The 12,211-nt window shown below is 34.4% G+C and overlaps 1 protein-coding gene across 1 annotated transcript; it reads left to right on the forward strand.

Annotated features, from left to right (window-relative positions):
• Positions 1 to 7,230: 7,230 nt before the first annotated feature.
• Positions 7,231 to 8,698, forward strand: LOC132178981 (leucine-rich repeat protein 1-like). The gene is made up of 7 exons (XM_059591580.1): positions 7,231 to 7,311; positions 7,463 to 7,595; positions 7,699 to 7,770; positions 7,863 to 8,006; positions 8,104 to 8,184; positions 8,394 to 8,446; positions 8,586 to 8,698. Exons 1-7 carry the CDS (start codon positions 7,239 to 7,241, stop codon positions 8,600 to 8,602), a joined length of 573 nt encoding a protein of 190 aa, XP_059447563.1. The 5' UTR covers positions 7,231 to 7,238; the 3' UTR covers positions 8,603 to 8,698.
• Positions 8,699 to 12,211: the final 3,513 nt, after the last annotated feature.

Below are 12,211 nucleotides of genomic sequence, written 5' to 3' on the forward strand. Positions count from 1 at the left end.
AAATCAAACAAATTGACGAACATTCCCGTTTCCTTATCCGATTCCCATGATGGTGGTTCCCGTGCTTATGGATCTTTTAAAATTCAGTAGGAGGGCCCCAGACAACTAGCAAACCAGGCAAAGTAACTTTGGTTGAAGCTTTAAAAATAAATTGAATTTGACTGTGGAGGAGGGAAAAGGATCGTGGCCGGGAAGTTGCTTGCCTTTATTGTTAACATATTGTCCGGTTTGATTATTGAAACCAAAAGATCCTTTTGACCCTTGTTCTTCCTTTTTACAATATGATCATGAGGGATCTTAGGCCTTTTCTCAGCCTCTCTCTTCAATTCTTCAGGAATTTTCTCTCTTTTTCTATTTATTTCTTTGGGTGGACAAGGATGTGTGATCAGTAAGAATATATCAAAGCATATATGAATGTAGCTAGGTGAAGTGGATGGCAAAAGAAGTTTAGAGGTGTCGAAGAACATACATGTTTTTGAACATGAGATTAATTAGGTCAATGGTCAACCATCCAATGCCTTTATGTTTTAATGGTTTGGAGAAATTCGTGAGGCAGTGATTATACACTCGATGGTCCGTATAGAAAGCTTTTTGCTCTTTGAACAAGCAGTAGAAGAAGGCACTTTTGGTGTTTCTTCCACCTTTTTGTGCAAAATATATGATTATGAATTGAAAGGAAATGAGAAGCATTAGTAGCGAGTACTGTTAGTGGGTTTTGGCTTAGTCAAGTCACTTCTTTTAAGGAGAGGAATGGTGATGATAATAGTATAGTAGAATGTCTTTAAGATTACAAAGGTGCTCTCCATGTCCCACTTCCATTACAAAAACCAAACATGCACATGCACATCAACTAAAAGGGAGGCCAATGCCATCAACCCATTAAGTCAATATTGAGACATGCATGGGCCCCCCGCCGCTCAACAATTACACCCATTAATGTACATTAAAAGGCGAGTCTCTCACATGTCACCGTGCAAAGGTTTAACAACATAACTAATCTAAATTATCATGGTTGAAAATTAGAAATAACATTCACAACATAACTAATCTAAATTATCATGGTTGAAAATTAGAAATAACATTCACAAAGAGTGGACACAAAATAAAAAGAGGAATATTTTTAATTTGATAAAATAACTTGCTTACATGGATATTTATAAGATACAAATGACCCTTCTAACTTCTTCACAATAACTTTATTTATTTACATTTCATATAACTCTCATACAACTCCTATGTAAAATAACTCTTGAAAAACTAAAAGACACAACATCTTCAACTCACTTAGTAACATATGAGAATATGAAATAAAAGATACTTAGTAACATATGAAAATATGAAATGAAAAGACTCAACTAAATATTAAAATTAAGTTTATTATTCAACAACCTTCCCATCATACTCTCTTCGAGAAAGAACCTCGTGCTGGAGTTCCAACAGTTGATTTGGGTCTTGAATGCAACAAAGAGGACTACACAAATAAAGCTAAACAAATAAAGCTAATCAAAGGATAAAAATTCAGATATACATTCGAGAAAATTTTCCCACAGTAAGCTTAATCTGTCATTAAAGTTTTGAAAAACCAAAATCACAAATTTTGAGATGTGGAGCAGGGCTTCCCATCCAGCAAGGTATTCTCCAGCTTCAAATCTCTGTGGCATATTTGCTTCAGACCAGGAATTATAGGGAAAAGTCAAACTCATGTAGAAAAAGAAGGCAAATTACATATCAGGACATCTATATATATATACATAATATATTCCTAGAATTGAAAAAAGATTAAAAAAAAAATAGCAAAGAAAAATACATGAACAAAATTTAATTTATAATATTTTATACTCTGTTTGGCTGCTTAGAAACGCAAGGGGAAGAAAGCATATGTAATTCAGATATTTGTAGTCATTTTTTCTTATATTGCTAAATTTGTTTTCATAAGTAAAATCATCCTTTTAAATCACACATACTGTGAGATCCAAAAAAAAAAAACTAAATAAATTACTCTTCGGGTCTTTATCTTGAATTTCATAATGAGGAATATACATTTCATGTAAATATACATTCATACATTTCTTTTTCTTGAATTTTATACTCCAATAATGAGGAATATGATGGCTTTTGTGCCAATATATAGTAAGGAAATAAGAAATGAAACTCTCATGTAATATTGAAGAACTGGAGTTAAAATAAAATTATACTCATCGGGTAACTCAAATCATATTTGTTTTGGTAGCAGATGTTTAAATCATGTTGTTATATGTAATCTTTATCAATAGTGATGCAGCGTAGAATTGTGGTGAATAAGAAAAACAGCAAGTAGAAGGGATAAATATTTCTAAGATTGTGATACTATCACAAGAATCAAAGAAATCTTCTTAAAAACTATAAATTTTATCTATGGTTTAAGGAAAAACACAAAGAAACTCAACTCTGAGTAATTTTTATTAAACAAACTCAATAATAATCATAAACTGAATTATTAAAGGCTATAAGCATATATTTATAGCCCAAGACTCCTAACCCTAAAATAACAATAAAATAAAGTTGGTTTAGAAGTTTATGAAAAAAGACTAAACCAAATAGAAGACTAACAAAGAACCTAATTCAAAATGAAAGACTGAAAGATAAGATAGAATAACAAACTAACGAATAAACCTAGTTTAAACAAAAGACTGAAATGTAAAATAGGATAAGATAAGATAAGCCGTTCTAAACTATATCTGCATCATTCTCCCCATGTTGGAGAGAATTCGTCCTCGAATTCGACCGGTTCTTTCCACGGTCCTTCGGATGTACTGTTAACTCGTTCCATTCTCCGTTCCTCAAGATCACAACAAGGCAACACCCCAAAATAAATGTGACGCTTCTCATCATCGAAATACTTTGATCATTGTCATGAAAACCCCATACATCATTTGGTAATACTGCAGGTTTGCTCTTCGTTCGTTCATTCTCCCTTCCATGTGCCTTGAAGATACTTAACAATTGGTCAACCATTGTTTCCCTTGTGAACATATAATTTTTCTCATCCGTATAAAACTCACTATAATCTTCGTTAGGAGAATTTAAAATATCTTCAATACCAAGGAAATCAGCATAACCTAATTCTTCATCACTAAAATTAGGTAATGCACTTGGAAGGTCTTCTTCAACTTCTTCATAATCGGCAATGACATCCGTGGGCCTTTCCTCTTCCAATTGGCCATCTTCTTCTGGATAGAGCCCGTCAAACATGGGAAAAAACCCATCTTTTTCGTGCTCCTACGTGGGCCTTTCCTCTTCCCATGAGTCATCTTCTTCGGGCTCCTCATCATAGGTTGGTGGTGAATCCCAATCCCCAAACCCTTGCAAAGGATCTTCAACATCTTCATGTCTGAATTCATCAATGAACTCAGATTCCTGAAACTCTTCATCCACATATTACTTTTCCTCTTCCACAGAATATGGATTTGGTTGATGGATTTGAGGCTCGGGAATAATGGTCAAGTTGGCTTGTCGCGGCATCTCCATCTTAATTCGTGCTCTCCATTTTTCAGAATGTGCCCTATGACCGACAACCACATTATCCTCATCCACAAAGCGTGGATTCGTTCCACGGTGACGAACTTTAGGGCTACCCCGGTTGTCAATTCGGGTTGTGAAGATCTCTATCTCTTTTCGTAGTATTTCCACCTCCTCCATCAGGTGTTTCCAACGAATCGCTGCTTGATTCGTCTTTAATTTTTTTCCGCAGCATCTCTACCTCATCAACCAGGCGTTGCCACTGCTCCTCCGTGCGTGTTTCACCGACTGCTTCCTCATGTTCATACACGTCCTCCTGATTTGCAAAGCGGTTGCCCCTTCTTCTTGTGTTTGGTGGTGCCATGGAAAGAAAACTGGAGCTCTGATACCAACTAATGCAGCATAGGATTGTGGTGAACAAGAAAAACAGCAAGTAGAAGGGATAAATATTTCTAAGATTGTGAGACTATCACAAGAATCAAAAAAATCTTCTTAAAAACTATAGATTCTATATATGGTTTAAGGAAAAATACAAAGAAACTCAACTCTGAGTAATTCTTATTAAACAAACTCAATAATAATCATAAACTGAATTATTAAAGGATATAAACATATATTTATAGCCCAAGACCCTTAGCCCTAAAATAACAATGAAATAAAGTTGGTTTAGAAGTCTATGAAAGAAGACTAAACCAAATAAAAGACTAACAAAGAATCTAATTCAAAATGAAAGACTGAAAGATAAGATAGAATAACAAACTAACGAAGAAACCTAGTTTAAACAAAAGACTGAAATGTAAAATAGGATAATATAAGATAAGCCGTTCTAAACTATATCTGCATCAAATAGTTTAAGTGGGTAATGATATTTGCGTCTTTATTCACTTGTTTCTATCTTTTTCCCTGGTTCCATCAAATGCATTTGCATCTTTATGTGTTTCTCTCTCTCTCCCTCTCTGATTCTTTAACATTTTTCTCACTTCCTCTTCGGTTCCGTACGTAGAAGCTCTCTCTCTCTGTTTTAGTTTTTCTTCGTTTTCACTCATTCCTCCAAACACCACGGCATCGTTTAGGTGGCCAAGTAACAGAGAAGAGCCATCTTTCATGGTATGTCATATTTTCTTTGGTGCACGCGTGTCATAGTTTTTTTTTTTTTTAATTAATTTAGTACATTTAACTCTCATTACTTTTGAATTAGAAAAAAAAAAAAAAAACTCTCATTACTTTTGAATATAGGGATAAATAGTCAATGATGGACCTTCTAGTGCTAGTTAACTTTCTAATAGTATGACTTTGACTTGGCCATGATGTTTTCAATGATGGACCTGCTAGTGCTAGGTAACTTCCTGATGGTATGAGTCTTTCAAAGCATTGTCAATCTTACTAGTTTACGTTACTACTGCAGTTTGCATTGGACAAAAGCAGAGTTGTCTCTCTTTGTTCTCCTTCTTGATTTCAGGTTAGATAACCATGGCTGTGGGAGAGGCTTTCTTTCTGAGAGCAACAACCAACCAAGAGGTTCAGCATTTGGTAAAGAAAGAGGTTCCAGTGGGTCTAAAGATTTCCAGCTGGTGGAACAATCTTTCCTTATTGGAGGTGACTGTGTGGGAACAGCAGCACCTACCAAGGCAGAGATGGAGCTGCGGGCACAGAACAGAGGCAATGCGATGCAACGATATAAGGAGAAGAAGAAAACCCGAAGGTACATTTTCGACTGGGTATTATTTTCTTTCCAATCTTTGACTTCCATTTTCTAACCATTTTTCTAATTTGAGCTATATCATTGATGGATATGAGAAGCACAAACGGTACTAGTCAAGGAAAGCAAGAGCTGATACTAGGAAGCGAGTCAAGGGTCGGTTTGTGAAAGCTAGCGAAGCTCCTGATGGTTAATTGCCTCTGCTGAGATGATCTTCTCCTTCGCTCACTGTGTAAATATATTTCATATTCTTCCCACAGTAAATGTATAATTTTGCTGTCTTTTTTTGTTTTTAATTAATGATTATTAGTTATCTGCTCTCTCTCTCTCTCTCACACATGCACGTGCTTCTGCAACTTGGGACTAAAACGTGGGACAATCATCGTTTGTTTCGGATATGGGTGATAGGCGGCAGCCTTGGATTATTGGCATAGAATGGATGAGCACAAAACCAACACCAACATCACCGACAAGAGTTCTGGGTGATGATGTGGTTCTCTTAAATTATTGCATAAGGTCTAAAAAGGCTGCGGAATATGGCATGCTTAGGTTTCATTGTCCTAGTATATATGGTGGTTTAGAGGCATTAAACAACTTAGATTTTGTCATACAGACTACAAGATATATGCATGCTTGCTGTTTTGATCTGATCCTCCAAATGAACGAGACAAATCTTTTTTTTTTATTTGGCACATTCTGTAAACATTTTTTAAGGTTAGGTAGTATAGCTAAATACATGCGAACCACAATATGAGACTGCTTTCAAGGATGAAGTTTTCTTTCAATGAGAAAAATGTGAATTTAGTCTATTAAATTGATATTAGTCTTTACATGCATGCATTTTTAAAGAATGCATATAAAACTCACATGCTTTGTTAATCCTTAAAGCCAAAATTGTGTGGCCATTGATGGGCCAACCACACAACAGTGGTTACGTTTTTTTTTAATAAGAAAAAAAAAATGATTGTTTTTATATTTTTTTTTAGAAATGTATTGGTTTTGAGAAGAGTTTTGTAGTTTGCTCTAAAAAGTTGCATATTTGAAAATTTGTTCGGGTACGTAACTAGTGTTAGAACAGTATTTAGCGATCGAGAAGTGAACGGTATTTAAAAAGTTTAAAAGAATTTTCGTTTAATGATCAATTGGCATAAGTAGATCAAATGATGATGGGTTCTGCAATACGGATATACGTACGGTTGGAACTAGAATGGGTCTCCCTCAGAAATCATAAAGAAGATGTGAGTCCAAAGAAAGCTCTTTCTTCCTCTTTTATTTATTATTATTATTATTAGTTTTTTACATGTACACACAAGAGGGGGAGGGGAGATGTGAGTCCAAAGAAAACTCTTTCATCCTCTTTTATTTATTATTATTATTATTATTTTTTACATGTACACACAAGAGGGGGAGGAGAGATTCGAACTAGTGACCTTCACTTTATGAGGCGTGATTCCTAGCCGATTTAACTATCTCTTGGTGACCTCTATTTTCAAACCAAAGACAAGTCAAAATGTAAATTTCACATGATATGATATTCATTTTTTCGAGCTTTATTTGACCGAATTTGGAGCTGGGGATCGACTTTTTAATGCAAGCAAAAAAATTGGCAAGTTGACTTGAATACATCGTATCTATTAAGGATATAAATCCTTTGTGATAAATGTTGATTTTGTATTCTCTAAATTAAGGGATTTAAATGATATTTCTTAACCTAATTTAAGAAATGTGTTTGTATTTGAAATATTTCAAATTACATATAAAGCTCTATAAATAGAGTCGTGTACATTCAATAATCACGGAACGATGTAGCTTATAATGGCTTTAACGTGTGGATGTAGGTGATTAGCCGAAGCACCTTAATCTTTGTCTCTCTCTCTTTTCTATCTTTCATATCTTATTATAGTTATTTCGCTTTATATTTAGTTATGTGTTTTTATAGTATCCACATTGCTAAATTATATACGTTAAGGTAGTATTTATAGAAGAGCTACTGATCGAGATTATTTAGATATAATTGCTAAGGATTCTTAACTCGTCCACGATGGTTTCCCCAATTTCACTAGTTTCTCTTGTATTTGCTGTTGCTATTGCATCTGTAGATTGCAACATTGAAGGTTTGGAAATTGAGTTCATACGTTTGTTAATGTGTATTTTAATTTTTGTATGAAAATGTGTTTTGACTTGATAACAGAAAACAAAAGACAGCTCTGGCAAATGGGAAAACAATGTCTCTCAACCTGAGTTAATTTTGTTTTGCTAAAACAGGGGATGCACTTTCTGCCTGGAAAACCAACTTGGTAGACCCTAGCAATGTCCTTCAGAGCTGGGATTCAACTTTGGTGAATCCATGCACCTGGTATCATATTACTTGCGACCTTAATGATCACGTCACAAGGGTGTAAGCATTCTTCTTCTTCTTCTTCTTCTTCTTCTTCTCTACACCACCTTTTCATCTTCTTCTTCTTCTTCATCAAGAATTAACTAGATTTCATGAATTGTAGGGACCTTGGCCATATTGGACTTTCGGGAATTCTTGTCCCTCAGCTTGGAGACTTGTCTAATCTTCAATATTTGTAAGATCATAGTTTTCTGGGAAATCTTTCTCTCAGAAAAGGGAAAATATCAATATATATATATTAATCGTGGTAATTTAATTTTCTGGCAGGGAGGTATATGGAAATAGCCTAACTGGAGTCATACCAACGGAAATTGGTAAAATAACGACCCTGATTAGCTTGGACCTGTACCAGAATCAACTTTCTGGGACCATCCCACCATCTCTTGGAAGCTTGGTTTCCTTAAAGTTTTTGTGAGTATATCTCTCCATTTTTCTTTCAAGTTTGATAAAAGAAATTATGAGGAATTTATTTAGTCTTCAAGGGTGATTTTGTATGTATTGTTTGCAGGAGATTGAACAGTAACAAGCTTACTGGCGCAGTACCAGCAGAGGTCCTTCAACTTGTTAAATCAGGGAGTTTGACTGTTTAGTGAGTTTACTCATTCTCTTTTGAGTTCAAGCCATATTGTGTTTAATATCATTTTTATTTATTTTTAGTTTCTAAAAAGAATTTACAATTTAGATTTTTATTTATTTATTTTTTTGGATAAATTATTAGATGAAGATTTTTATCAATTATTTACCATATATCATTCTTCATATTTTTCTAATTGCAAGTGTCATACTATTATTTATCAGTAATGTATCAGACAACCAGCTAGTAGGGAGTGTCCACCACACAAACACAGCAGGTAAACATACTACTTTGCCATTAGCTATTTGTACAGATATTCCCACGTTTGACAACATGCTCCAACTCATTTTTTTTTTTTTTTTTAATGGCTAATTTACTAATCTCCAGCTTATTCTTTTTCTTTTTCTTTTTCCAAGAGCTCGGAAGTAAATGACCATGGCCAACGTAACACCTGCAAGCTACCATACAGCTTTGGAAAAAATTTGTAATTGTTGAAATAAATTTGTAATTGTTGAAGCCCATTGTTGGTGCCTATAAATAAACCTCTCTACGTACTGGTTTGTAGCTCTTATATGGCTATGATATCTATATATATATATATATATATGGATTTTTTTTCCTACCAAAATACATTTCCTCCCCCTAATTTCCTTTTAGTTTTAGAAATTCATATAATTGGCATGGACTAACCTTTTCTAGTAACTTTTTATGGGGGCAAATCAGGCTAAGCCCAAAACTTATGGATCGGATGTTGGTTACAGCTTTGAAAAGCCTTATTCATACTTAACAGGCAACAACATAGCAAAACATGCTATGATTGTTAAAACACAAAACACCAACTTACCAAAAAAAAAAAAAAAGGTAACTTTATTGAAGATCTCTGAATTTCTATCTGATTTAATAAACTTCCTCAAAACTTCAAAATTTCTCAATTTAATCTCATGAACTTTCAATTGCAATCAATTTGGACTCCTCCGTCAATTTTAACCGTTAGAAATACAAAAAAAGACCAAAATATCCATGATTTTCGTTTTTTTTTTTTTTTTAAATAAAAAAACGTTTTGGAATTAAGGGTAAAGTTGAAATTTTATACAAAAGTCAAGGGTATAAACGTTGTGTAACGTTTAAAATCTGATAGAGGGGTTCACATTGAGAGCAATTGAAAGTTCAATGGACCAAATTGAGAGATTTTAAAGTTTTGGAGGGTTTGTCAAATCGGGGTGGAAGTTTAGGGGTCTTTTATGAAGTTACTAAAAAAAAAAATATTTAACTTATATGTTACATGTTATGATCTCAAATATCTAGCATGGCTTAAGTACAATCTTAACTATCTGTATATAAGTTCTTTGGCACTCTCTCCTTGCAAACTAATTTTTCATGATGAGTTATACGTACCTAATGTCTGTATCATTTGATATCAGAAATAGCTACTATGTCGAGTAGTAAATCATAGAGGGGGGTAATCTATAGGGTCGATTAAAATGTCTTGGTACTGTGTATAGATATAGTATTAAGTCATTGAATACTGATATATGGGTGAAGTCTCTAAAAGAAAAAATCAGTGTTGATAGAATGGTCCGCCGTAGTGGTTGACATTGGTTGCAAAGTGTCGTTGTATATATGTTAGGATTTTAAGTGTTGCACATGACTTAAGTACAATCTTAATCATTTGTATATAAGCTTTGGACACTCTCATCCTACAAGCTGATTTTGAATGGTGAATTTTAAACAAAGTTTGTGTCATTATGTCAAAATATTTTTCTTTCTTTTTTTGAAAAAAAAAAAAAAAAAAAAAAAAACCGTAACAAATTGACAAACATACCGGATTCCTTATCCGATTCCCATGATGGTGGTTCCCGTGCATATGGATCTTTTAAAAGTCAGTAGGAGGGCCCCAGACAACTAGCAAACCAGGCAAAGTAACTTTGGTTGAAGCTTTAAAAATAAATTGAATTTAACTGTGGAGGAGGGAAAAGGATCGTGGGAAGTTGTTTGCCTTTATTGTTAACATATTGTCCGGTTTGATAATTGAAACCAAAAGATCCTTTTGACCCTTGTTCTTCCTTTTTACAATATGATCATGGGGGATCTTAGGCTTTTCTCAGCCTCTCTCTTCAATTCTTCTGGAATTTTCTCTTTTTCTATTTATTTCTTTGGGTGGACGAGGATGTGTAATCAGTAAGAATATATCAAAGCATATATGAATCTAGCTAGGTGAAGTGAAGGGCAAAAGGGGTTTAGTGGTGTCGAAGAACATGTTTTTGAACATGAAATTAAGGTCAATGGTCAACCATCCAATGCCTTTAATCTTTATGTTTTAATGGGTTGGAGAAATTCGTGAGGTAGTGATTATACACTCGATGGTCCGTATAGAAAGCTTTTTGCTGTTTGAACAAGCAGTAGAAGAAGGCACTTTTGGTGTTTCCTCCACCTTTTGTGCAAAATATATGATTATGAATAGAACGGAAATGAGAAGCAGTAGTAGAGAGTGCTAGTGGGTTTTGGCTTAGTCAAGTCACATCTTTTAAGGAGAGGAATGGTGATGATAATAATAGTAGAATGTCTTTAAGATTACAAAGGTGCTCTCCATGTCCCACTTCCACTACAAAAACCAAACATGCACATGCACATCAACTAAAAGGGAGGGCAATGCCATCAACCCATGAAGTCAATATATACTAAGACATGGACCAACACAAGAAGCCATACCCATTAATGTACATTAAAAGACGAGTCTCTCACATGCCATCAATTACGCCTTCGATCTACTTTCTGTTTAATGGCCACCATCCATCATTACCTAGCTCTAGCTAGCAGCTACTACATCAATATGTCCATATTATACATGTTGTCCAGTTAATTTGCTCACAGAATCTGTGACAACTTTTGACATTATTAGTCGTCGCTAATAGCCTTTTTTGACGGAGCAATTGCGACAACTAATCGTTCTTGCTTAAGGTCAAATTTTTTGTAGTGAAACAACACGTGAAGTATTTTAATTGGAGTCCAGCTAAGCTAATGAAGATTTCACTGTTTTGGCAATATAATGTGTTCAGCGGACCACCATGAATTCAAGTAATGAAACCCTTAAGGTTTTCCTGAAGGATCGCTGTGTGTTAAACTTTGTTTTGTTTCCCTTGATCTTGGCAAAATTAAAACAACACAGGATGTAATAATTTTCTCACTCTCTTATCTTTGCATGAGATTTGAGAGTATATTTATAATATGATCAAGTACTATTTGAAAGAGAGTTGGTTAATTTACAAATGATGTCACCATAAGATAATGACAATCTATTAATTTACAGACTGAAGTACAAAACTTGTTTACTTGAGCCGGACCTTTATCCGGCCTTATCACATAAATGTTTCTTGTCCTCTATTTGAGTTTTACTTAAAAGCCTATCATTTGGATTCTGTTGGGTTGAAACTTCATCCGGTTGTGTCGAGTGTCACGTTAGTTTGAAGAATTATCATTTCATTGCAGAACATTTGACCGTGTGTCGAGCTAATAATTAGAAGTACCTGCTATAAGGAGTAAAGAACTTACTAAAGGAGTTTGTCATGGTGGACTGATGGGAGATAGTTCTGATATTGCTTTACCATTTAGGAATTAAGGAGAATAATCATAGAGAAAACAAAGATGGCATGCAAAGAAATGATCAGACTATGGATAATCACTTTTTACCTTATATTTGCCACTCTTTATGCATATTCTTCCATAATTACTACTTCATTGGAGATTTCCTTGTTGCAAATATATAATTTCTACATCTGACGACCCTTATCATGAAATTGCCTCATGCCCGGGATAATGGAAATGGTTACTGACGTGGCAAAAGAGAGGATCTCGTGTGTTGTCATGCAGATGTTTTCAGGTCGGTTGGTTAATAGATCGGGTACTAAGTCCACATGACCAATAAACGATAGAATAGTTTTTGGACAGTTTTTTTCAAATTGAATTGAAAAATTTTATTCCAATAGAGTCTATAAACTGAGATACATCCGCAACTTTCTTCATAATTTTTTTTTTTTAATGAGTG

This window comes from Corylus avellana, chromosome ca4, assembly GCF_901000735.1.
Source record: "Corylus avellana chromosome ca4, CavTom2PMs-1.0".
In the NCBI taxonomy this organism is placed as follows: Eukaryota; Viridiplantae; Streptophyta; class Magnoliopsida; order Fagales; family Betulaceae; genus Corylus; species Corylus avellana.